At 47.5% G+C, this 26312-nt stretch overlaps 1 protein-coding gene across 1 annotated transcript in view; it reads left to right on the top strand.

Annotated features, from left to right (window-relative positions):
• Positions 1-26312, top strand: part of TGM4 (transglutaminase 4) — a 40733-nt gene that overhangs the window by 11846 nt on the left and 2575 nt on the right. Inside the window, exons 3-13 of the mRNA XM_026454865.2 lie at positions 1574-1680; positions 4489-4618; positions 7427-7545; positions 10481-10588; positions 14950-15124; positions 15219-15357; positions 17291-17394; positions 20354-20605; positions 23470-23748; positions 24338-24507; positions 24649-24785. Of these exons, the coding sequence (XP_026310650.1) occupies positions 1574-1680; positions 4489-4618; positions 7427-7545; positions 10481-10588; positions 14950-15124; positions 15219-15357; positions 17291-17394; positions 20354-20605; positions 23470-23748; positions 24338-24507; positions 24649-24785 (1720 nt within the window). The remainder of the gene's footprint in view (positions 1-1573; positions 1681-4488; positions 4619-7426; positions 7546-10480; positions 10589-14949; positions 15125-15218; positions 15358-17290; positions 17395-20353; positions 20606-23469; positions 23749-24337; positions 24508-24648; positions 24786-26312) is intronic.

Genomic DNA, 26312 nt, shown 5'->3' with positions numbered 1-26312 from the left:
GGAGGCCGAGGCGGGCAGATCACCTGAGATCAGGAGTTCGAGACCAGCCTGGCCAACATGGTGAAACTCCATCTCTGCTAAGAATACAAAAATTAGCTGGGCATAGTGGCAGGTGCCTGTAATCCCAGCTAGTCAGGAGGCTGAGGTAGGAGAATTGCTTGAACCTGGGAGACGGAGTTTGCAGAGAGGTGAGATAGTGTCATCGCACTTCATCCTGGCAACAAGAGTGAAACTCCATCTCAAAAAAATATTAGATGAAGTAGATCTACTTTACAAGAGGGCATACAATAGCACTTCCTGGGAGAGCGCTCCTTTTGCTCCTTCTCTGAGTGAACAACAGGCTTAGGGTCTCCTCCAACGTGCTGGTGGGGATCAGTCAGAACAGCCACCATTCCCTTCATCCAAGATGAAATAAGCATCTACTGTGTCCGTGCCATGAGCTACCTGCTCAACGTGTGGACTGGGACCATGCTGTCGCTGACTTTGTGACTTTATAGTATCCCTGGGTCCATGTGCATTCCCTCACCCAAAATTTCCTGAGCACTTGCCACATGCCAGGTGTTGCACTGAGTACTCTCCATGTGTGGTGTAGTGCAACTCACTCACTCAACAGGTTTTTGTTGAGTACCTACTTGGTGCCAGGGAACCCAGAGGTAAAGCAGTCCCTGCCTCCTAGACTTGACCATACTAGCAGAGAGAGCAGTAAACAAAACTGCAAGGTAATTTCAGACAGGGCCAAATATGATGAAGAAACCAAAAACAAGAGGCTCTTCCAGCAAGACAGAAAGCAGCAGGTCAGGGCGGGGATGACTCTATCGGGGTTGGAAGGGCTTCCCTGGGAAGTGAGCCTGCTGAGACCCATGTCCCACCCGGTGAGGAGCAGAGAGCGGAGTGTTCCCAGCCGTGAGCACAGCAAGTGCCAGGGCCCCGAGGAGGCAACACTTGTGTCACATGCTCTTTGTCATGAGCTAACTCTCTGGGGACCAGAAACCCAGTCATGACAGGAAGGAAAGTGGGGAGTTGGGGAGAAGCGTCACTGAGGGCCACCTGTGGGCTATGGAAAGAGGTTGGATTTGATTCTAGTAGTCCCTGGAGCTCCTGACATAACCTGATCGACCTTTCAAAGAAGATCCTGCAACAGTATGCAGGGTAGGGGTGGTATCTGCCTCCTCCAGACGAGAAGAGTGAAGGTTAAGCAGTTCCCCTGCATTACGCAGAGTGGACAAGCATGTGGGTCTGTGGCATGAGCCGGCGGGGTTAAACAAATGGTAACTGGAGTGAGCACGTGACAGAGGCAGGAGCTCTAGGGAGACCTGGATCTGATGGGTAAAAAGGGAGGACGTGGAGAGGAGGCAGGAAGCTCATCTAAATTGAGCAGAAAACTAAAACTGGACATGTGGGGCGGAGGGAGACCCCTGCAGAATTAGAGGGGCTGGAGCCAGGGGACAAATGAGCCTGGAAAGGAGGGGTGGGGGCTCCCTGAGTGGGCAGTAGGTGCGCCCGAACTAGGGGAGATTGTCTTGGGGGTGACCCATGGCTGAGCTAATGTTTTTTTTCCTTCGGGTGTCTCCAGGGCCAAATCCTAGCATCGCCAAACACACCCTGGTGGTGCTCGACCCGAGGACGCCCTCAGACCACTACAACTGGCAGGCAACCCTTCAAAATGAGTCTGGCAAAGAGGTGAGCACCCACTGGGCTGGCGGGCGGGCTGGCTGGCTTCTGGCGGATTCCTCCTAATGTGAGCAGCCCCTGTCCCCTTCCTCACCTGTCAGCTGGCAATGTGGTTTAAAGCCATCCACAGCAGAGCATGATAGAGGGACTATGGCTCCAAACGTCTCTTTCGCCACTCAGCCTCCTCCAAGCACACAGTACCTCTGTGGCCAAACCTCCTACATGTCACCCTTCCCCTTTCCATTTCAAAGGGAACAATATTCACTGGAGGACACGAGCGGAGAGAAGTACACAAAAATAACCTATGGTTCCACCAATGAAATTACCCATCCTTCCTTCCAGGCTTTTTCTATGTCATGGTCAAATACACAGTGGGAGTCCATCTCATGCTTCACTCATTTGACAAGACCAATTGGATGTTTTCCACAGTGGCTCCTGCCCGAGTGTGTGGCTTACGGTGGCTGGTTTTCCACCCTTTTGGGGAGCACTGGGTGTTCACAGTTGTCTCCAGTCTTCCAGTGTTGTAAAGAACCATCTCTCAGGCAGATCTTTGAACTAGCTTATGGATATTTCCTTACGCTAAATCCCTAGAAGTTTAATGCTAGGCTAATGCCATGATTTTAAAATGGCAATTACATTGGGTTTTTGTAGAAGCAGAATCTGCTGGTGGAAATGAGATGAATGGGCTAGTTGCTGCTGGAATCCTCCCTAGTGCCCCGGGCTCTTCCTTCTTCTCCCTCCCATCCAGATCCCAGACTCTCAACCCCAATTTTGCATTTGAGTGTTTTTCAGGGTATCATGAAAATCTCTCCCGAGGTGGGCATGGGGTGTAGGCAGGAGCTGCATTTCTTTACTCAAAAAGTGTTATTTTTAAAGTTTTGTTTTTTAAATTGACATATAACACACATAAAGGACACAAATCTTAATGGTTTGCACAGTGAATTTTTACATATGAATACAGCTGTGGGACCACCAGCCGGATCAAGGTGGAGGCCATTTCCTGCACCCTGGAAGGCTGGTTCTCCTGGGTTCCATTGTAATGAACAGTGAGGGCACAACCTCTTCCCCCGTGCCACAACAGGGGTGTGGGGAGTTAGCCTCGTGGATTCTGAAGTTGTAGCACACTGAGTTTGATCCCAGCTCCACCTCTTGGGCAACCTCTGTGAACCTCAGCTTCCCCACCAGCAAAATAATGACAATTAAACATTTGTATATATTAGCTCATTTAATTTTCACAATGCTCCCACAAAGAAGGGGGCCTGTTATCATTCCAAATTTTTAAACAAGAAAACTGAGGCACAGGAGAGGTTAAGTAACCAGCCAAGGTCATACAGCCAGTAAGAGGTAGAGCTGGCCAGCCTGGGCAACATAGGGCTACCCCATCTCTACTACTAAAAAAAAATTAGCCAGGAGTGGTGGCAGGCACCTGTAGTCGCAGCTAGTTGGGAAGCTTAGGTGGGAGAATCACTTGGCCCCAGGAGTTCAATGCTGCAATGGCACTCAAGGCTACTTCTGCCATCACCAGCACCGGCTTTTTTCCAGAGGGTGCTGGACATCTTCCTGTAGCTTCAAATGTGGCACATTCTCTGTCAACCCTTTTCCACACCTGCCCTTTCTCCTGGGGCCTTCCTGAAATCAAAAGCCATCAGGTGCCCATGCTAGAAGCCAATTGCACTCCAGCCTGGGTGACAGAAAGACTCTGTCTCCCAAAACAATGGGGGAGAGTAGAGCTGGGATTTGAACTGAGAGCCTATTGCTCCTATGAGTTATAATAATAAGCATCTCATGGGAGGATCTTGGACCACAAATGGAAGTGTTTTGTGACAAGGATGAGAATTATTATTCTTGGTACCATTGTGGCTACAGCAATATTGATGTATCCTAATTATCTCTCCAGCTATTATTTATCCTAAAAGACTGGATAGAAGCCTGGACGCCCTTGGACCAATGGCCCTCTGGGACTCTGGCTGCCTGTATTCCAAGAGAAATGTGTGTGGTTTTTTTTTTTTTTTTTTTGCTGCAAAAGACAGTTGACATTTAACCTTTCCCCTGGAGTTCCAGGCACTGGGCTAGGCACGTGTATTAGTCCATTCTTGTCCTACTCTACTACTCTAAAGAATACCTGAGACTGGGTAATTTATAAAGGAAAGAAGTTTAATTGATTCACAGTTCCACATGGCTGGGGAGGCCTCAGGAAACTTACAATCATGGCAGAAGGGGAAGCAGGCACATTTTACGTGGTAGCAGGTGAGAGAGAGCAAGAAAGAGCAGGGGAAACTGCCTTATAAAACCATCAGATCTCATGAGAACTCACTGACTATCATGAGAACAGCAGAGGGGAAACTGCCCCCATGATTCAATCACCTCCCACCAGGTCCCTCACTCAACATGTGGGGATTATGGGGATTACAATTCAAGACGAGATTCGAGTGGGGACACAGAGCCAACCATGTCAGCACCTTAAGTGTGTTTTATTCACAGCATCTTCCCAACAACCTGGAGATGGTATCACCTCCAGGCTGTGGTGAAGGGAGTGGTGAAGGGAGTGAATCTCAGGGAGGTGAAAATGCCCAGTCTGTCTAGGGCTCTTGCAAGACGTGCCAAAACTTCATGCTGTAGGAGGCTGCTTTTCTTTCTCATGCATCCTGCCCTTGCAGGGACACTCCTGGCTGTCCAGGGTCCTGACCATTCCTTGTCTCCGGGCTGGTTCCAGATGGGATGAGTTGTTAGGACTGATGGATTCTTCTGGGAAGCATTTGTAGGATTTGGGATCTGGCCAGAGGGGGTGATGTCCACCTTATCTTGTGGTTTGCTCAGGTCACAGTGGCTGTCACCAGCACCCCCAATGCCATCCTGGGCAAGTACCAACTACATGTGAAAACTGGAAAACACATCCTTAAGTCTGAAGAAAACATCCTATACCTTCTCTTCAACCCATGGTGTAAAGGTACTGTGAATCTCAGGTCTGCTGGGGCGTGGCAGGTGCCCCTGGCAAAACCTGCTATGTGCAATGCATAGTCTATGAGCTTTTGTTTGCTCTCAAGGTACTTGCAAACTAATTAAAGGGATGTGACCCAGGAACAGATCGCGGACACCATTGGAGCGTTTTCTTTGTGACCAGGCCCCTTAGAATGGAGGTCCTTATTCCCCGTTTCCACTTCTCCCCAATGCCTTGCCCTGCCCCAGCTGGCTTCTGCCTTCACCACTGTAGAGAGGCTGCTTTGGTGGGGGTAGGGAGGGGCCACCAAGGACTTCTTTCTTGCCAACTCCAGGTCAAGACCTGAACTGTGGTTGGTTCCTCCCTTCTGCTCCCTTAGTTCTGTTCTCTTCTCTCCACTCCCTCATGTACCCAGCTCATTTTTTCCTGTGGCTACACTGGAGCCTTTATGTAAATGGCACTCGAGACTACTTCTGCCATTGCCAGCACTGGCTTCTCTCCAGAGGGTGCTGGACATCTTCTTGCAGCCTCAAATGTGGCACATTCTATGTCAACCCTTTCCACACCTGCCCTCCCTCCTGGGGCCTTTTTGAAATCAAAAGCCATCAGGCGCCCATGCTAGAAGCCAAGGAGCTCTTTTTTTAACCTTTGTATTTGGAAATGATTTTGAGCTCACAGAAAAGTGGCAAAAATGATGTAATGAACAACCTATACCCTTTATCCAGGCTCACCTGTTGTTAACATTTTTCTCCATTTGCTTAATCATTTTCCCTCCCTCCCTCCTCTATACACACACACATGCTTTTTATTTTTGAACCATTTGAGAGTAAGTTACATATAAGTTGGTTCTTTACAACCCCTAAACCCTTTAATGTGTATTCCCTAAGAACAGGGATGTTCTCTCATATAACCACAGTACAGTTATCAACTTTAGTAAATTAAGTGTTAGCACCCAGGCATGGTGGCTCATGCCTGTAATCTCAGCACTTTGGGAGACTGAGGTGGGCAGATCACGAGGTCGGGAGATCGAGACCATCCTGGCTAACACAGTGAAACCCCGTCTCTACTAAAAATACAAAAAAATATTAGCCGGGCGTGGTGGCAGGCACCTGTATTCTCAGCTACACAGGAGGCTGAGGCAGGAGAATGGCGTGAACCCGGGAGGCAGAACTTGCAGTGAACCGAGATTGTGCCACTGCACTCCAGTCTGGGCGACAGAGCGAGACTCTCTCTCATAAAAGGAAAAAAAAAAAAGGCCGGGCGCGGTGGCTCACGCCTGTAATCCCAGCACTTTGGGGGGCCAAGGTGGGCAGATCACAGGGTCAGGAGATCAAGACCATCCTGGCTAACATGGTGAAACCCTGTTTCTACTAAAAACACAAAAAATTAGCTGGGCATGGTGGCGCATGGCTGTAATCCCTGCTGCTTGGGAAGCTGAGGCAGGAAAATCACTTGAACCCAGGAGGTGGAGGTTATAGTAAGCCGAGATCGCGCCATTGCACTCCAGCCTGGGAGACAGAGCAAGACTCTGTCTCAAATAAATAAGCATTAGTATAACACTTTCATCCACTATCTATATAACAGTTTGGTCACTTTAAAAAAAAAATTTTTTTTTTTGAGACGGAATTTCGCTCTTGTCACCCAGGCTGGAGTGCAATGGCACGATCTTGGCTCGCTGCAGCCTCTGCCTCCTGGGTTCAAGCAATACTCCTGCCTCAGCCGCCCAAGTAGCTGGGATAACAGGCACATGCCACCACACCCAGCTAATTTTTGTATTTTTAGTAGAGACAGGGTTTCGCCATGTTGGCCAGGCTGGTCTCGAACTCCTGACCTCAGGTGATCCACCCACCTTGGCCTCCCAAAGTGCTGGGATTATAGGCATGAGGCACCATGCCCAGCCAGTCACTTGATTTTATCATGTTCTTTATAATATTGTTTTCTCTCCAGTACAAGATCCAGTCTAGAGTCACATTTTACATACAGTTATGATTCTTTACCTCCTTTAATCTGGAACAATTTCTTAGTCTTTCTTTGTCTTTTTTGACATATTTTTGAGGACTAGAAGTCCCCCTTTTTAACAGATCATTCGTCATTTGGGTCTGATGATTCATCATCTTTAGATTCAGGTTACGCAGTCCTTGCTGGATATTATGTAAACGACATGTCCTTCTTGGAAAATCTTATCTGGAGGCACACAATGTCCGCCTGCCCCTCATTGGGAATGTTAAATGTGATCATTTGGTCAAGGTGTTGTCCAGTTTTTCTACTATATAATTACTATCTTTTTCTTTGTAATGAGTAGTCTATGTGGACACGTTTAAGACCGTCCAAACATCCTGATCCTTATCAAAATTCTCCACCCCTAGATTTAGCATCCACTGATGGTTCTTGCTTCAACCATTCTTCACTGTGATGGTTGCACAGTGATTTTCCAAGGCCAGCTCTCTACCATGTTTACCTGCTAGCCCCTGGCATTTGCTGTAGGCAGAGCCCTCCCTTCACCTCCATCTACCTCTCTCTCTCTACCATCTGTATGGACTCATGGACTCTCTCTTACTTTTCAGTGGTTTATGATTCATCCTTTTTTTAACTCATGCTTAAATTGCTCCAGATTTTCCCAGGGGAAGCCCCCTACAGCTGGCTCAGGACGTTCTTTTGGATACTTTCCCTCCTGCTCACCTCCCTCCCCCAACATTGGGTGTTCCAAGCTCCTCACAAAGACCTTAAAGCTCCCTCAGCACAGACAGTCCCCAGTGGCAAGCCTGCCCCTGTCCCAGGGCGGACTGTAACCTCTGTGGTTGTGTGGTCTTGCTTCAGAGGACACGGTTTTCATGCCTGACGAGGACGAGCGCAAAGAATACATCCTCAACGACACAGGCTGCCATTACGTGGGGGTTGCCAGAAGTATCAAATACAAACCCTGGAACTTTGGTCAGGTAATGATTTGTCGTCCTGTGGCTGGACCAGGCCCCGTCTGTTAGACCACCCTTTTAGTTGGGTAGTAGCCAGTAAAGGTTCTGGAGAAAGGGTTGTGAACCTCAGGTCAAATGCCAGCCTCATACGTGTGAAACTTGGCCAGAGAGGGGCGACCTGCCTAGGCTGCACAGATGGGGTGGAGTCCTGGGCAGAAGCCCTCCCACGAGGACCACCCATGGCCTTTCTCACCCACCCCACGGCTCTCTCCCACCCCCAACAACTCTCTCCCAACCCCCACGGTTCTCTCCCACCCCCCATGGCTCTCTCCCATGCCACACGGCTCTCTCCCACCCCCTGCCTCCCAGTGTATTTACCAAAGAACCAAGCACTGTTACAAGGAAGCCCTGTTACAATTAGAATGTTGGTGTTGACAAAGAGCTTCTAAACGCGAGGGAGAGTTTTTCAGAGACTTGTGTGGAGGCCTCTGCTGAGTGGTGGGCCAATGCCTTCGTGCAGCCATGAGGCAGGAGAAGCTGGGGTGTGAAGACGTCAGACACCAGATACTTCCCACCTCCCTGCCCCCCAGATTTGGCAACAACAAGCTCCTGGAAAATGCCAGGCATTTCACAGCTGCCTGAGTTTCCCCTCTTCCCCCGGGTCTGGACACCTAGGACAGGATGGAAGCAGGGACGAGGGAGGAGGGACTCCGAGCTGGTGAGGCTCATGCTGTGTGCTCTGTGCAAGGTGCGCCCTGCGTGCCCTCTCCACCCTCACTCATTCCTAGAAGGCCCTCAGCATCCTGTCCTTACGCATGAGGACCAGAGGGAAATGAAATGAGAGGGAGTAGCTGGCAAGGAAACAGTCAAACGAACCGCAGGAGGGATAGGGAAGAAGGAATCACCTGAATCCTACGGGATTTCCCCTCTTAAAAAATCAAGGGGTGGGTGGGGCGTGGTGGCTCATACCTATAATCCCTGCACTCTGGGAGGCTGAAGCAGGCAGATCACGAGGTCCGGAGATCGAGACCATCCTGGTTAACACGGTGAAACCCCGTCTCTGCTAAAAATACAAAAAATTAGCCTGGCGTCATGGCATGTACCTGTAATCCCAGCTACTTGAGAGGCTGAGGCAGGAGAATCACTTGAACCCAGGAGACAGAGGTTGCAGACAGCCGAGATCACACCATTATACTCCAGCCTGGGTGACAGAGTGAGACTCCATCTCAAACAAGCAAACAAAAAAGAAAAATAGAAAGTCAAGGGGTGATTTTAAGAAGCCCAAAGAGTGACTGGGTATGGAGGCTCACATCTGTAATCTCAGCACTTTGGGAGGCCAAGGTGGGAGGCTGGCTTGAGGCCAGGAGTTCTAGGCCAGCATGGGCAACATAGGGATACCTGGTCTCTACAAAAAATAAACAAATTAGCTGGGCAGGGTGCTGCATGACTATAGTCCCAGGCAGAGCTGCGGGGAGGGGGACTGCAGTTGGAGAGGGAGGTGGGTGGATCACTTGAGTCCAGAAGGCTAAGTCTTCAGTGAGTGGTGATTGTGCCACTATACTGTAGCGTGGGCAACAGAGCAAGACCCTCTCTCAAAAAAATAAAAAATAAAATAAGAATAGAAAGAACCTCAAATAATTGTAACCACAAAACTCCCCCAGACTCCTTCTGGAACATAAACATTATGGTCTATTCCTTTTATTTTGGTAGTTTTTCCCCTCAGGTTACAAAAGTAACATATGTACTTCAGCTCTGTAAATATACAGATATTTACAGATAATCACAGATATTGAATCATCCAGTTTAGATGGTAGATTTTATGGGATGTAAATGATATCTTGATAAAGTGGCTTACAGTAAATAGAATTTCAAAAGTAATGTGCTTATCACAAAAGACTTAGGAAATACAGAAATGTGGAAAAAAAATAAAATTATTCATAACTTCCTCCCTCAGTGATAATGACTTAATGTTTTAGTGTATTTTATTCTTTTATCTATTACTAAGGCTTACATAGTTGTAATGCTATTTGTGCACAACTTCGTAGCCTGTTTCATTATTTATTTATTTTTATTATTATTAGTTTTTTGAGACAGAGTTTTGCTCTTGTTGCCCAGGCTGGAGTGCAATGGCGCTATCTTGGCTCACTGCAACCTCTGCCTCATGGGTTCAAGCGATTCTCCTGCCTCAGCTTCCCGAGTAACTGGGATTACAGGCATGCACCACCATGCCCGGCTAATTTTGTATTTTTAGTAGAGACAGGCTGGTCTTGAGCTCCCGACCTCAGGTGATCCACCTGCGTCAGCCTCCCAAAGTGTTGGGATTACAGGCGTGAGCTACCATGCCCGGCCTGTTTCATTTATTTAACTTGATTACAAAGGAATTTCCCCATGGTATTAAAAACTTGTACTTCCTTTTAGTGGCTGCATGCTATAGCTCTATAAACTTACTCAACGATTGCCCTGTGGCAGGACATTTAAATGGTTTCTAATTTTCTTTTTTTTTTTTTTTTTTTGAGACGGAGTCTCGCTCTGTCGCCCAGGCTGGAGTGCAGTGGCCAGATCTCAGCTCACTGCAAGCTCCGCCTCCTGGGTTTACACCATTCTCCTGCCTCAGCCTCCCAAGTAGCTGGGACTACAGGCGCCCGCCACTTCGCCCGGCTAGTTTTCTGTATTTTTTTAGTAGAGACGGGGTTTCACCGTGTTAGCCAGGATGGTCTGGATCTCCTGACCTCGTGATCCGCCCGTCTCGGCCTCCCAAAGTGCTGGGATTACAGGCTTGAGCCACCGCGCCCGGCCGGTTTCTAATTTTCAATGCTATGGTGGACTTTTTTATGAGACTGTAGGCAGGGGAGATGGGTTACACTACAGGGTGGCTGTGACGTGCAAATTAGGTGGTATGTGTTAAGTTTCTGACACAGGGCAAAGTCTTAACTGCCTCTTTTTTCATTTCCCAAAATAGTTTGAGAAAAATGTCCTGGACTGCTGCATTTCCCTGCTGACTGAGAGCTCCCTCAAGCCCACAGATAGGAGGGATCCTGTGCTGGTGTGCAGGGCCATGTCTGCTATGGTAGGTGTGGAAAGCCTGGGCTGATGCTGTTCTGTACTTGCCAATTGCTCAGCCGTTTTCTGTTTTTCCCGGGCTAGACTGGAAGCTCTTTGAAGTACACCACAGTCCTATGTCCAATCAACTGTTCAAAACTATTAAGAAATAGACATTGCTGAAATCTGTTCTGAGTGTAGGTTTTCAAGTCAGACCTGAGTCTGAACCCCAGCCCTGCCACTTATGGGCCGATCTTATGTGTAAATGGCTTCACCTGTCTGAGCCTCAGTCTCCCCATCTGCAAAATGATATTAATACAGAAGGTTCTCTTTCTACCTGCAAGCTGGGCTCCAGTTGGGTGAGCAAACTGGTCCAGTTCACTTGGGACTTTTCTGGCTTTAGCACTGAGAATACTGTGTTCCAGGAAACCTCTCAGCCCTGGGCAAGCAGGACGGTTGGTCACTCTATTCTGCCTGGCCTCTTGGAAGTCAGTTTGTTCAGAGTAGCAGTTCTCAAATATTTTGGTCTCAAGACCCCTTTGCACTTTTAAAAATTATTGAGGACCCCAAATAAGTTGTGTTTATATGGCTTATATTTACCAATATTTACTTTATTAGAAATTAAAACTGAAAAGTTTAAACAATTTATTCTAAAAGAATAATTTCATTACAAGTTAACACTAATAATGTATTTTTACTTATAAAAACCTATGTTTTTCAAAGCATAAAATATGTAGTGAGAAGAGTGGCATCGTTTTCCATTTTTGCAAATCTCTTTAATGTCTGGCTTGCTAGAAGTCAGCTGGAATTTCGTATCTGCCTCTGTGTTCGTTGTTTCAGTTGGAATATATGAACATCTGGCCTCACACAGATACGTAGATTTAAAAATGCAGAGGCCAGCTGGGCGTAGTGGCTTATGCCTGTAATCCCAGCACTTTGGGAGGCTGAGGCAGGCAGATCACGAGGTCAGGAGATTGAGACCATCCTGGCTAATACGATGAAACCCTATCTCTACTAAAAATACAAAAAATTAGCCCGGTGTGGTGGCACACACCTGTAGTCCCAGCTACTGGCGAGGCTGAGGCAGGAGAATCACTTGAACCCAGGAGGCAGAGGTTGCAGTGAGCCAAGATCATGCCACTGTACTCCAGCCTGGGTGACAGAGCAAGACTCCATCTCAAAAAAAAAAAAAAAAAAAAAAAAAGTGGGGCCGGGGCAGGAATATTCCCGAAGCTCCGTAAGTGGCAGTTTCTTAAAGTTGGTTGCAATGTGGAATCTGAAACCACAATTTTTCATCCTTTGTACACTTAGGAGAGAATAAGAGTGAAGAAGGCAAATATTACCTTGGGATTATTATGCAAATAGTTTTGATCACAGACTTTGGAACTCCCAGGGATCTCCCAGTGCCAATGAGGACCTCTCTCCAAAGGTCCACTGAGTTCAGTCAAGTGGCTGCTCTTGCCATCTGTGGGGGGCGGGCAGATGTATGTTCATCTCCAGGAGAGTCTGTGAGCTGAACTGCTATGACAGACGGATCTTAAGTAGGGGCTCTTGAAATGCCCTCCTTGCAGAATGGCTGTGAGCCTGTGCCTGTTGCACGTGGTTTGCCTCATAAATGCTGGGGCTCCTGTTCCCCTGCACCTTAGGGGCTGGTAGGATTACCGGGGGTCCTCACACTGACCCTCTTGGGCACAGGAGTCTACCATGCCTGCTCTTTCCCCCTCACCCCCATGCTGGTATGTTCATTCTCTAGCCCAGGGGCCAGCAGGTGGCCAGGCTGGACACAGAGAGAACAAGTAAAGGAGACCAAGTCATTAGCAGGCAGAACTTGCCATGAGAGGCTCTAGTTCTCAGTGGTGCAGGTGGACCTGCACGAACCTGGCTGCTTCTCCTTTCAAGCTCTGTGACTCTGGACAAGATTCTAAACCTCTCTGGGCTTCTGTTATCTCATCTTTTGGGTGATTATGAGGTCTCAATAACACACAACAGTGCCCAGCCCAAGGTCTGACACGCTTTGGGCCCACGAGTAGCCTATTCCCAGGTCATTCTTACGAGTGTTGGGGTTTGGGAAGCAATGGGCTAAGCCACTGCTTGTTTCAATGATGAGGAAACCAGCCGGGGAGAAGGGGCAGTTGGCCAAGGACTGCACAGTGAAGTGGTGGTTGAGCCAGCTCTGCTGACTCCTGGTGCAGTGCTCCTTCCTAATGCCCTCCCAGCCACCTCCTCAGGCTGTGAGGCAAGCATGGGCAATTCAGAACTCCAAGGCATTCCAGGAGTCACTTCCAAAATTAGGTTACTGCAGATTAGCTTCCATGCTCAGGAGTCTGAGAACCCCAGCCCGCTTCAGAGGCTTTCCCCATTCCAGGTTCCCTATAAAGGTTGCCCCTTAACTCTTAGAAGTTCGTGGCTATCCATGGGCCTCCCGGATCTGTGAATTTCTGACTAGCAGGCAGAGCTTCTGGCAGGGCCGCCTAAAAGACGACTCCCACACCAGGCAGGGAACCTCCGCAGGGCAGTGAGTGCATTCGTTATCCATTGCTAAGTAACAAGTTACCCCAAGACACTGTGGCTGAAACAACAAACATCCATTATCTCCCATGTCTGTGGGTCAGGAATCCAGGTGTGGTTTAGCTGAGTGTTCTGGCTCAAGATCTCTGGGGGAGGACCTACTTCCAGGCTCACTCACCTGGCTGTGAGCAGCCTCAGCTCAGGGCAGCTCATAGCACAGCAGCCAGCTTCCATCAGAGTAAGCAAGTAAGAGAGGGGGCACCCAGGCTGGAAGCCACAGCCTTTGTCACCTCATTTCAGAAGTGACAGCCATCACTTCTGCTGCATTCTATTGGTCAGAAGTGAGTCGCTGGGTCTAGGAAAGGGGATTACTGGGGGCCATCTCGGTGACTGCCTACCACACCTGGGCATAGGAATGTGCTTTGTTCCGCAGGGGGACAGAGCTTCATGCATCAGGAGTTTTGAAAGTACTGATGTCCTTTGGGCTCAGCGTCACTCCCCTTCTTTCCCCGTCTCCTCCCTCCCTTACATTGCTCTATAGATGCCTTGGGTCTAGCAGGCGCTGACAGGCTGGGGCCGCTCAATTTCACAGGAGGACGCAGCAGCTGGACCAGATCAGTGGCTGGGTGACAGTTAAGATAGGAGGTGTGTTTCCTGCTTTGCCTAGGACCCTTGCCTGTCTCTCTTTCATCTGTTTTCATTCTGTCTGACCACTGTTGAGTCTGGGGGTGGCCTCTGCTGTCTCTCTGATTTTGATGAACGAAGAGGCTTGTCCAGCCACAGGACCTGAGAGGTCATGGGAGGCCCAGGCCACACCGTTGTTTGAGACTTCTTGTAAATTAAAACTGAACAAACCCCCAAACAGGATTCAGAAATTGTGGCATACTATAAGGGTTTTAGTTTAACAAACGGACATCTTTAACATGCTGGGAAACATGAGGCACTATAATTGTGCTTTTCACAAGGCATAATGGGGTTTGCAAAGGATGTTAATGTGCAGGCCAGGAGGGGATGGGTGGATGTGGTCAAAGCCAGGCCACCACCAGATCAAAGATTTGTGACTGTGTCACCTTTCATGTTTTCGGAGGCCTCCTCTGAACCTGCCTCTACAACCTTCTTTAGAGATTCCGTTAAGTGCTTTCAAAGGTGAACTCACAAGCTTTGTCCTCTCTCTGGTTTTAATAAGGTGGAAAGGATCCTCCAGCCAGGGCTCCTCAGGGGTTAAGAGAGGTGCAGGCCACTGACAATTTAAAAATGGAAGATGCCAAAACAGGCACAGGCTTAACCCAGGTCATCCTCAAAACAACCTAAAGGGACCGGGCATAGTGACTCACGCCTGTAATCCCAGCACTTTGGGAGGCCGAGACAGTTGGATTGCTTGAGCTCAGGAGTTTGAGATCAACCTGGCCAAAATGGTGAAACCCCGTCTCTACGAAAAATTACAAAATTTAGCCAAGTGTGGTGGCGTGTGCCTGTAGTCCCAGTTACCTGGGTGGCTGAGGCGGGAGGATCACCTGAGCCCAGGAAGTTGAGGCTGCAGTGAGCCGAGCTCACACCACTGTACTCCAGCCTGGGCTACAGAGCAAGATCCTCTCTCAAAACACAAACAAAACCAGCCTAAATGTAGGTGTCGTAATGATCATCATTTTACAAGGGAGGAAACTGAGGCACAGAGCAGTGAGCATCCTCCCTGGTCACTCACACAACTGGCATGCTCGTTGGCCCTTCTAGGCACCCTGCCTGTTCTGGATAGCCCGTGTCCTCCAAGTGCTCTGAGACATTGTGAGGTGTCCACTTTGGGGGCTGGGTGGCCAAGCTGGGCTGGCAGCACCTTGTTCTTCTGAGGGGTGGACACTGACCCCACCCCTATGTGTGTGGCAGATGAGCTTTGAGAAAGGCCAAGGCGTGCTCATTGGGAACTGGACTGGGGACTACCAAGGTGGCACAGCCCCATACAAGTGGACAGGCAGCGCCCCAATCCTGCAGGAGTACTACAGAACGAAGCAGGCTGTGCGCTTCGGCCAGTGCTGGGTATTCGCTGGGATCCTGACTACAGGTAAGTGGGAGATGCAGGGGCTGAGAGGAGAGGTACCATGGGAGGGACTCCCAGCCCCCACAGTTGCCAACCACCCCACCCTGGATCATTTCAGTGCTGCGAGCTCTGGGCATCCCAGCACGCAGTGTGACAGCCTTCGATTCAGCTCATGACACAGAAAAGAACCTCACGGTGGACACCTATGTGAATGAGAATGGCGAGAAAATCACCAATATGAGCCGTGACTCTGTCTGGTAGGTTCCTCCTTCTCAACCTGCCCTGTCTCCTCCCAGGAACTTCCTTTTTTCTTTTTAGAAACAGGGTCTCTTGCTAGGTTGCCCCTTCTGGTCTTGAACTGGTGTCAAGCAGTCCTCCTGCCTTAGCCTCCCAGGTAGCTGTGATTCCAAGTGCAAGCCACCATGCCTGGCATCCCAGGAGTTTTCTAGCCCAAGCCCAGTCTCCAGGCCCTCCCAGCCCAGAGATTCTGCTGAGCTGTGGGACCCCTTCAGCCTTCCTCAGAGACTGATTCAAGTTGTAGGCCAATGCTCACTGCTCCTGAAATTCAATATTTTTCAACATTTGGCCTTGGATAATCTGTGCTGGAATCACCTGGGGGTGATTGTTTAAAAATGCAGATTCCTGGCTGGGCACAGTGGCGCATGCCTGTAATCCCAGCACTTTGGGAGGCCGAAGTGGGTGGATCACGAGGTCAGGAGATCGAGATCATCCTGCCCAATATGGTGAAACCTTATCCGTACTAAAAATACAAAAATTATCTGGGCCTGGTGGCGTGTGCCTGTAATCCCAACTACTCGGTAGGCTGAGGCAGGAGAATCACTTGAACCTGGGAGGTAGAGGTTGCAGTGAGCCGAGATCACGCCATTGCACTCCAGCCTGGTGACAGAGCTAGACTCCCTCCCAACAACAACAACAACAACAAATGCAGATTCCTGTACTGGAGCTTTTGCCTCTACAGGGGAAGGGCCAGGAATCTGAAATTCATGTTAGCACTTGGCCCAGGAGATCTGCTATATACCACTGTTTGAGAAGTTTTGATGTAACCGGTACCCACTGGCCAGCGTGAAGCTTGTGTCCTTTGTTCTCTGATCCAGAGCACATGGGCCCCTTGCAAGCTAAAAGTGACCACAAGATAGAAAAGGGAGAATGAGAAGTTGCAGAGGGAGTAGACGAGGTGGGAAGGTCAGGGCATGATTACAAATTCTCGAGGCATTTCAGTTGAAGTTGGAGCCTTACAGCTTTTATTTAAATACTGCTGAGACGTTCTAGTTCATGTACCAAGACAAGGAAAAACAGGAAGACTTGGAACTTTTGGAAAGGAGGCACTAACCAGTATTATTTGTAGATGATATACAGTTGACCCTTGAACAGCATGGGTTTGAACTATGCAGGTTCACTCATAGGCAGATTTTTTCAACTGAGTATAGGTGTATTTGTGGGAAGTGAAACCTGCCTATACTGAGATCTGACTTTTCCTATATACACGTTCCACAGGGCCAACTGCAGGACTTGAGTGTGTATGGATTTGGGTATACTCGGGGTCCTGGAACCAATCCCCTGTGGATAGTGAGGAACGACTGTTAATTTTCTAGCTAGAAAACCAAGAGCACCAACTTAAAAATAGCGAGATTTAATATGAGAATTCAGAGACTGGCCAGTTACAAAGTTGCTGATCCACCAAATCAGAATCCCAGCGAATTAAATACATTCATTGAATGAATAAAATAACAGTTGTAATCTTTTACTAGGCTGTGACTGCACAGCCTAGTGCATTTCACCCATTCATTCAGGAAAAATGTATTAGGTGTCTGTTAGGCTTCAAACACTGCAGATGTCAAGACAGATAAGATTTAGTTCTGCCTTGAGTTCACCACCTCTAGTGGTGAAGACTCCCAGGCTCTTTGAGATCCATAGGCACGGTGAGGGTCTCATGAGGTTCTTCCAGCCCTGCCCACTGCACACAGCTCTGTGCCCTGGGAGGCTTTCTGAGAGGCAGGTGGGACTCAGTGGTGGCCCCTTCCTTGCCAGTGTTGACAAAGGTTCCCAAACCCCCGAGAACAACTTCAGTGGTTCCCTGGTGATGAAGATGTCTCTGGCAATTTTGGCGTGTTTATCTCTAACTAGGTTTGTGGGTGGTCTGGGGTGGGGCCTGTTCCCAATTTGTGTCAGGAATTTCCACGTGTGGACGGATGCCTGGATGAAGCGACCGGATCTGCCCAAGGGCTATGACGGCTGGCAGGCTGTGGACGCAACACCGCAGGAGCGCAGCCAGGGTGAGTGCGTGGCAGGAAGGCGCGGGGCATCCGTGATGCTCTCCTTACATGGCCCCGGGTTCTGTGGGTCTTGGGTATGCAGCCAAGCAGGTGGGGAAAGTTTTAATAAAAATGTCCCAACACAAAAAGCATGCTCAGTCCTTCCTGCTATTCCCATTGAGCAGGGGCTTCAGTTTGCTGGCTATTTTTATGAAGTAATGCCAATGACAATACTGTTAGGAGCAATGAGATGGTAGCACTTAAGGGTTCCCTACTGCGTGCCATGCTCAGTACCAACATGATCCATTTTACTCACAACTAACCTTTCAAAGTAGGTTGTCATTATCCTCATTTTACAAATGAGGAAACTGAGGCTTAGGGAAGTGAAGTGAGTTGTCTGAGGTCACACAGATCCACGAGGCTGGACCAGGATTCAGCCCAAGTCAGACATAATGGGGATGCTTATCTCAGTTGGTTGTGGGTTACCAGCTCCTGGGTAAGACAGTGGCCCCTTGTAGCTGGAAGGACCTTGCCAGGGGAGGGAGGGTGTCTTTGTACAGCTGGGAAAACAGAGGCACGGGGTTGGTCTGAAGTTACTTGGAAAATCTGTGGAATCAAGTTATCTTTATTTTAAATTGTGAGTCCTAGTACTAAAGACAAAGTCAGCCCAGTAAAGGGAAAATAGATTAGCTCAATAGTTCTCAAATTTTTAAAAATTATTTATTTATTTATTTTGAGACAGAATCTCACTCTGTTGCCCAGGCTGGAGTGCAGTGGTGCAATCTCGGTTCACTGCAACCTCTACCTCCCAGGTTCAAGCAATTTTCCTGTCTCAGTTTCCTGAGTAGCTGGGACTACAGGTGCATGCCACCATGCCTGGCTAATTTTTTTATTTTTAGTAGGGACAGGGCTTTACCATATTGGTCAGGCTGGTCTCGAACTCCTGACCTCAGGTGTTCCACCTGCCTTGGCCTCCCAAAGTGTTGGGATTACAGGTGTGAGCCACTGTGCCTGGCCTTTACTTATTTATTTATTTAGAGATGGAGTTTCACTCTTGTTGCCCAGGCTGGAGTGCAGTGGTGCAATCTTGGCTCACTGCAACCTCTGCCTCCCGGGTTCAAGTGATTCTCCTGCTGCAGCCTCCTGAGTAGCTGGGATTACAGGTACCTGCCACCACGCCTGACTAATTTTTTATATTTTTAGTAGAGATGGGGTTTCACCATGTTGGCCAGGCTTGTCTCAACCTCCTGACCTCAGGTGATCTGCCTGCCTTGGCCTCCCAAAGTGCTGGGATTACAGGTGTGAACCACCTCAGCCAGCCTCAAACTTTGTTTTTTTTTTTTGAAAAAAGCAGTCCGACTGCTCAGAAGGAAACTTTGTGTGCCGCCTCGTAATGTAAAGCAGAGCTACTCCAGCTGAAGTGTGCTCAGGGACAAGCCAGCCCCTCCCTGACACCTCTGCCTCACTCCTGCAGCCCCTGAAGTAGATGTCTCTCAAGGTTCTTCTAGGAATAAGTCATAGTTTGGCTGTGAACCTCATCCCAAGGATAGCAAATTCATCTGCCCACAGAGCCACAGAGTGAACAGGGCTGTCTACTTAGGAAGATGGGGACCTAGAGACGTGAGCATGCAGATCCCCAGAGGCATTCAGGTTAAAATTTAAACATACTTTGCGGGCCCCACACCCCTCAGTGTGGGACTCCTGATTCCTCCAGCTGCAGTGTGAGCCCACATGGCCCTGAAGGCAAAAAGTGCTGTTAAAAGTGAAAACAGCCTCCATGTTTCTCCAAAGAAAAGGCATTGCCCTTATAATAGGGGGTGAGGGTGGTGGGAGGTGGTCCCCAGAGGTGGGAGGAGCAGGTGATATGCCCATATCCCCCTATACTCTGCAGGAAGATTCTCAGCAGGGCCATGTTGAGGGCTCTTTCCATCCAGGGAGTCTAAGTAGTATTTGCTGAGGTGGGACTGCCATGGCAACCAGGCAGTGAGTACCCCAGTGCCACTATCTGCCTGAGAGGCAGAGGAAGCCCTGTTCCCTGGCCAGAAGAGAGGCCTTAAAAGCCCACATAACCTGCTCACTTTACAGATAAGGCCAGAGAGGGAGGGTGGGGATGCCCAAGGTTAGTCAACAAGTTAGGAGAAGAACCAGTATTAGATTAGGAGACCAGTAATCCTGAGTCCTAGTGCTCCAATACACTGACCTCACAGGTTTGGCTGCCTTAAAGAGGCAAGGGAGAGGAGCCTGTGTGTTGAGGATTAAATAAAATAATGGAAGCAGAAGCCCAATGCCCAGAATACAAGGGTATGTAAAAACCAAAACTATTACTGAGGAACTATCAAACAAGAGACTAATTCTCACTAAGTTGTCAATGACTAATAAGGGGGAACTCTCTATCCCCATGCTAGAAATAAAAAGACAGCTCTTAAAAAAAATAAAAAATGAAATAAAAAGACAGCTCTTAGAATGGAAATTTTCTTATCAGCCCAGATCCATAAGCAACAGCTTGCAATTTGTTTTAGGCACAGGGCTAACTACTTTGCCTGGATTATTTAATTTAATCTTCGCAATAGCCTCAGGAAGTAAGTGCAGTTTTTATTCTTAGTTTTCTAGGAAATGGAGCCACAGAGAGCTGAAATGACTTGCACAAGATCACATAGCTCCAAGGCGTGATGCCAGGAATCAGACCCAGATTGTGTATCTCTGTGCTCTATTGGGGACTGATGTGCTGGGATGAGTTTAATAGGCAGTGTGACTTCCTATTACTGGGACGGAGGATTTCTGATACTCTTCAAGTCAAAGCTGAGATGTGCCCCTCTTTTCAGAATAGTTAGGACAGCCTAGGAAATGAGCACCCAGATGCTTCTTGGGCAAAGTTTGCTTGCCAGTCCTGTTTGAGTTTAGGAATCATTGCTGCCACTGGGTCCAGGCTGGGTGGGCTGGGGAATCTTACTGAGAGTGACCACCTCCGGCTTCCCCTCAGGTGTCTTCTGCTGTGGGCCATCACCACTGACCGCCATCCGCAAAGGTGACATCTTTATCCTCTATGACACCAGATTCGTCTTCTCAGAAGTGAATGGTGACAGGCTCATCTGGTTGGTGAAGATGGTGAATGGGCAGGAGGAGTTACACATAATTTCAATGGAGACCACAAGCATCGGGAAAAACATCAGCACCAAGGCAGTGGGCCAAGACAGGCGGAGAGATATCACCTACGAGTACAAGTATCCAGAAGGTGGCCAGCATCACAGGGCTCCTTCTAACTCAGCCCCTGAGTCACTCAGACCATGAAAATACTCAAGATTGGGGGTGGGCCTGGGCAACATGGTGAAACCCTGTCCCTACCAAAAAAAAAAAAAAAAAAAAATTAGCCGGGTATGGTGGCATGTGCCTTTGGTCCCAGCTACTCAGGAGGCTAAGGTGGGAGGACTGCTTGAGCCAGGGAGGTTGAGGTTGCAGTGAGCTATGACCATGCACTGCACTCCAGCCTGGGTGACAGAACAAGACCCTGTCTCAAACAAACAAACAAACAAACAAACAAACAACAAAAAAACACAAATCCTAATTGAGGCCTTTGCATTGCTTATTCACCTTGCTAAGACTGTGCGTGCTCCCCAGTGCCCAGGAGATTAGACATCTTCTCAGCCTGGCTTTCTGGCCCCTGCAGAGCTGGCCTCTGGCTCCCTTCCTGAGCTCAAGTTCATCCCCTAGCCATGCTGCCTGCTGTTCCCTGAAAAGGCTGGCTACTTTCACCCCTGGCCAAACCTCTGCTTATGCTTTCCCCACCTGAACTGTCTCCTTTGCAATCTCTACTATCCACAGGCTCATACGCTGCCTGTGTTCTTGATGTGCCTCAATCTTACAGATTTGTATTTCCCCTGTGGCCCATTGGCTGTGGTTCCTGTACCACGTGGTAAGGAAAGGAAGACAACTCCATACAGCATCCTCAAAGGGTGCAAGAGTCCGACAGGGGCAAACTGAAGATGGGATGTGATTAAGAGGAAGGCAGGAAATCGTAACGACTCATAGATGAGGGAGCAATTTGCTGTGCTTTGGGATGGCAGATGGTACCCATGCAGCTGGGGCTTTTCCCACCCTCCATTGCAGTACAGTTACAAGCAGGTCAGTTTGGACCCCTGGGTTGATTGTGAGTTTGCATAAAACCTTGCACAAGGTAGGCCTGCAGGAAATATTTCTTCCATATAAATGGGGCAAGTGATGGCTACCAAGGCAGCTCAGGACAAACTGGAGATCTCCACTTTGATGTCTCTTTGTGTTCAGAGTGGACGTGGATGGAGAGCTTTGTAACCAAGCTCAGAACTTCCTGTCTTACAGCTGAAATAAAATCTTATCCTCAGGGCTGTGTTGAAAATGAGCAAACTTGATTAAAAGCAATTAGGTCAGGAGTTTTCTTTTTTTGGCAGTGTGACAGAAGTATCAGAGAGGGAGGGATATGACAGAGAGGGAGACCAGTGGTATCTGTCAACTGCTACACTTGATTGTGTCCCTCAGATCTCTGAGGCTCTGTTCTCTTTTCCTCATTGTTTTTCCTTTCTGGCTCTCAGACTAGATAATCTTATGACCTGTCTTCAAGTTTGCTGATTTTCCTGCAAGCTCTAATCTCCTATTATTGTACTTTTCAACTCCAGAATTTATATTTGGTTCTTTTTTAAAAATAATTTTAATCTCTCTCAATATTCTGTATTTGGCAAGCCATTTGTTCTCATGCCTTTTTTTAGTTCTTTGAATATATTTAAAATAACTAATTTAAAGTCTTTGTCTAGTAGATTCAATGTCAGGGCTTCCTTAGGGACAGTTTTTATTGACTGTTTCCATGTTCCTCCCCTCCAACCCCTGTACCGCCATGTATGGCCTATACTTTGTATGTCTTGTAATTTTTTGTTAAAAATTGGACATTTTAAAAAACATAATATGGTAACTCTAGAAATCAGATCCTGTCCCCCTTCCCAGGGTTGCTTTTGTTGTTGCTGTTTGTTTAATGACTTCCCTGATATAATTCCAGAAAGTCTGTAATCTTTCTTCCCCATGACCACTGAATTCTCTGCACAGTTTGCTGAATGGTCAGCTAATGATTGGATGGATATTGCTTTAAATTCCTTGAATCATTAAGACTCCTAGCCTTTGGCAAGGGGCTCTGTGTACAAGTTGGGGTACATTTCATTGCCCTGGCAGGCAATTTACAATTCTGCCTTCACTTCTTGCTTAGGCAGAGCCTCAAGGTCAGTTAGAGGTGAGAGCTTAGAGCCTTATCAGACCTTTCTCAGACGTTCTAGATTTCCAGGATTCTGTCTGAGCTTTCCAAAGCCCCTATGGACATTTTGTTCCTCAGTTTTTCCTTTTAAGATTTTTGATCGGTTTCTTTTCCCCTCAACTCCCTTCTTTTCCTTGTTGTCTTAGGAAACTGCAATTGTAAACAATTGCTGTAGGTTGGTTGTTTGTCTTAACAAATGCTCCAGGGAGAAGGCTGTTGGTAACCAGGGAGCTCTGAGTCAGGTCAATGAAGACAAACTCTGTGAATGAGGGTTTCCAGGGAATCGCCCTTAGGTGAATTAACAACAATTCTGTGGTAGTGGAGCTTTTAGGGAACTCCAAAACCATTCTGTCCCCTCCGGAGGTGGCTAGGCTGCTGGTTTTCACTGTGATTTGGTGCTGTTGGTTTTTGAGTCTACTGTGGAGCTGGAGAGAAGGGGAGATGGGAATCAGAATGCCACAAAACTATTCTTACTGAGATTGTGCTGTTTTACTTGAATAAATGCTCCTTAGATTATTATAAGCCTTTAGTTAATGTCAAGAGTTCTGAAAAAATTGTTTTGATAATTTTTGCCAATGTTCTCATTGCTTTTATGGAGAAGCAGATTTTTGGAGGTCTTTATTCTGCCATTCCCACTGATGTCAGAATGTGCTATTGCTTAGGAATGGGGATTTGAATGCTCCTCTCTGTGAATCTATAGCTCATGGGCTCCAGGGATGTCTCTGGAGTCCTGGCCATGCAGATGGGCTCCTTCTGCCACGGCGGTGGTTGAGACATTTGGCCCTTGAAGGAGCACCTGAAGGAACCTGTCTTTGTGTCTCTTTCAGGCTCCTCCGAGGAGAGGCAGGTCATGGATCATGCCTTCCTCCTTCTCAGTTCTGAGAGGGAGCACAGACGACCTGTAAAAGGGAACTTTCTTCACATGTCGGTACAGTCAGATGATGTGCTACTGGGAAACCCTGTTAATTTCACCGTGATTCTCAAAAGGAAGACTGCTGCCCTACAGAATGTCAACATCTCGGGCTCCTTTGAACTACAGTTGTACACTGGCAAGAAGGTGGCAAAACTGTGTGACCTCAATAAGACCTCGCAGATCCAAGGTCAAGGTATCAGAACCAGGGGGAGGAGAGGCCTCAAGTGAGCTCAGGGTCCCCACAATCTGAAATCCCTCTTCTCCTCTGTGGACAACTTCCATACATGAACAAATTTTTGTGTGTGAGTTAACACAAACAAACATTTATTGAAAACCTACCCCTTGGTAGTCAGAAGAAAGCCAGGCACAGAGGAAAAGTGGGCCAATAGACCACTGGACTAGGAGCCTGGGTCTACCGTAGAGCTATAAATTAGGGGTGCTGAAAGTGTCATGAGAAGTCTTCTATGGTGGCAGAAATTTTAATCTCAGATGCCCAATCAAATCAATGATTATGAGTGCCCAGGGCATAGTGTTGGGAACAAGTGGGATGTCCTGATGACAATGGGTAATGTCTGTCATGCACTCAGGATGGAAGCTTGGAGAAATTGGCCAATTATTATTCCATCTTGAGCCCAACGTCTTGTTTTCTAAAGAGAGTATGGGACATGTCCAAGGTTATCCAGTTCAATTCATACAAAGTTAATCTAATTCTGTGCTTGATGAGGAAACCTCATGGGGCCTATGATGAATGACCTCTCCCCTCCACCCTGACTCTTTGGCAGTATCAGAAGTGACTCTGACCTTGGACTCCAAGACCTACATCAACAGCCTGGCTATATTAGATGATGAGCCAGTTATCAGAGGTTTCATCATTGCGGAAATTGTGGAGTCTAAAGAAATCATGGCCTCTGAAGTATTCACGTCTTTCCAGTACCCTGAGTTCTCTATAGAGGTGAGATTCCTGCAGGCCATAAAGGGCTCCTCCTGCCTGGAAGTTGGCCATGGAGTGTGACGGGGCCCTTAAGAACCCTGAGGTCCTTGGTTGGCTCATGCATATCTTCTCTCCCCATCTCTCCTCCCCACCCTACTACAGTTGCCTAACACAGGCAGAGTTGGCCAGCTACTTGTCTGCAATTGTATCTTCAGAAATACTCTGGCCATCCCTTTGACTGACGTTAAGTTCTCTTTGGAAAGCCTGGGCATCTCCTCACCGCAGACCTCTGACTATGGGTGAGTCCGCCTGAGGTATTCTTACAAACAGAAATGCACTTCTGGACATATATCTTGCACATGTGTGCATATTCTTGAGATGTGAATTCCCAGTATGGGGTCATAGGGTCAAAACGTAGATACATTTTGCTAGTGCCAAATTACTTTCAGAAAAGATTGCGTCAATTTATGCTCTATCAACAGATCTTTTTGATTCTTGCCAATCTAGCAGTTAAGTAATCTCATTGCTTTACTTTGCATCTCTGATGATTTGTGAGGCTGAATATTTCTTACATTAATTGACTCTCTCCTGTGAATTGCCTGTTCCTAACTTTTGTCCATTTTTCTACTGAGTCACTTATTTTTTCATATTAGTATGGAGTCTTTACACAGTAAAGAGTGTTATGTGCTGTGAATTGTTTATAGCAGTTTGTATTTAAATTTTTAAATTTAATTTTTAATTTATTTATTTTGAGACAGAGTCTCACTTTGTCACCCAGGCTGGAGTGCAGTTACAGGATCTCAGCTCACTGCAACCTCCATCTGTCCCCAGGTTCAAGTGATTCTCCTGCCTTGGCCTCCTGAGTAGCTGGGATTACAGGCATGCGCCACCACACCTGGCTAATTTTTGTATTTTTAGTAGAGATGGGGTTTTCCCATATTGGCCAGCCTGGTCTTGAACTCCTGACCTCAGGTGATCTGCCCGCCTTGGCCTCCCAAAGTGCTGGGATTACAGGCGTGGGCCATCATGCCCAGCTAAACAGTTTGTATATTTTTAAACACTAAGATGTCTTTCAGCATTAGAACTTTTAAATTTTAATGTAGTCAAATTTTTCAATCGTTTCCCTTACGGATACTGAATTTCATGTCATCCTAGGTGCATAGAAATATTCTCTTATGCTTTTTCTAGAATTTCCAGCTTTATTTACACAATTAGGTATTTATCTGGAATTTTTTTGGGGTGTGGTATGATGTGGCGCTCCAACTTTGTGTATGGTTTTCCTAGTACTTTGTAGCACTGCCTTTATTAGGCTGTAAATTCCCATATATATCTGGGTCTCTGGACTCTTTAATTTGCTATTTCATTTGTCTTCTTCTACTATAACATTATACCACTTAAATTATCATAGTCCTATAATAATTTTATATGATTATCATATCTACATATTGATATGTATTAGGCAAATCCCCACCCCCCACATTTTTGTCTATAGAACTTTTAGAATCATCTTGTCATATAGTTTAAAAACAGTTGGGATTTAAGTTGATACTGCATTGAATTTACCTATTTATTTGGGGGAGAACTGTGCCAAATGACAATATTGTGTCTTACCATCTAGGAATATGAGATTTTCTCATTTTTTTCAAGTCTTTTTTATCACCTTTAGAAAAGCAATGTTGTTTTCTTTTTTTTTTTTTTTTTGAGACAGAGTCTTGCTCTGTCGCCCAGGCTGGAGTGCAGTGACCGGATCTCAGCTCACTGCAAACTCCGCCTCCTGGGTTTACGCCATTCTCCTGCCTCAGCCTCCCGAGTAGCTGGGACTACAG

Source organism: Piliocolobus tephrosceles, chromosome 2, assembly GCF_002776525.5.
Source record: "Piliocolobus tephrosceles isolate RC106 chromosome 2, ASM277652v3, whole genome shotgun sequence".
In the NCBI taxonomy this organism is placed as follows: Eukaryota; Metazoa; Chordata; class Mammalia; order Primates; family Cercopithecidae; genus Piliocolobus; species Piliocolobus tephrosceles.
Note: the sequence above shows the minus strand (reverse complement) of the source record. Positions and strands in the feature narration are given on the sequence as shown.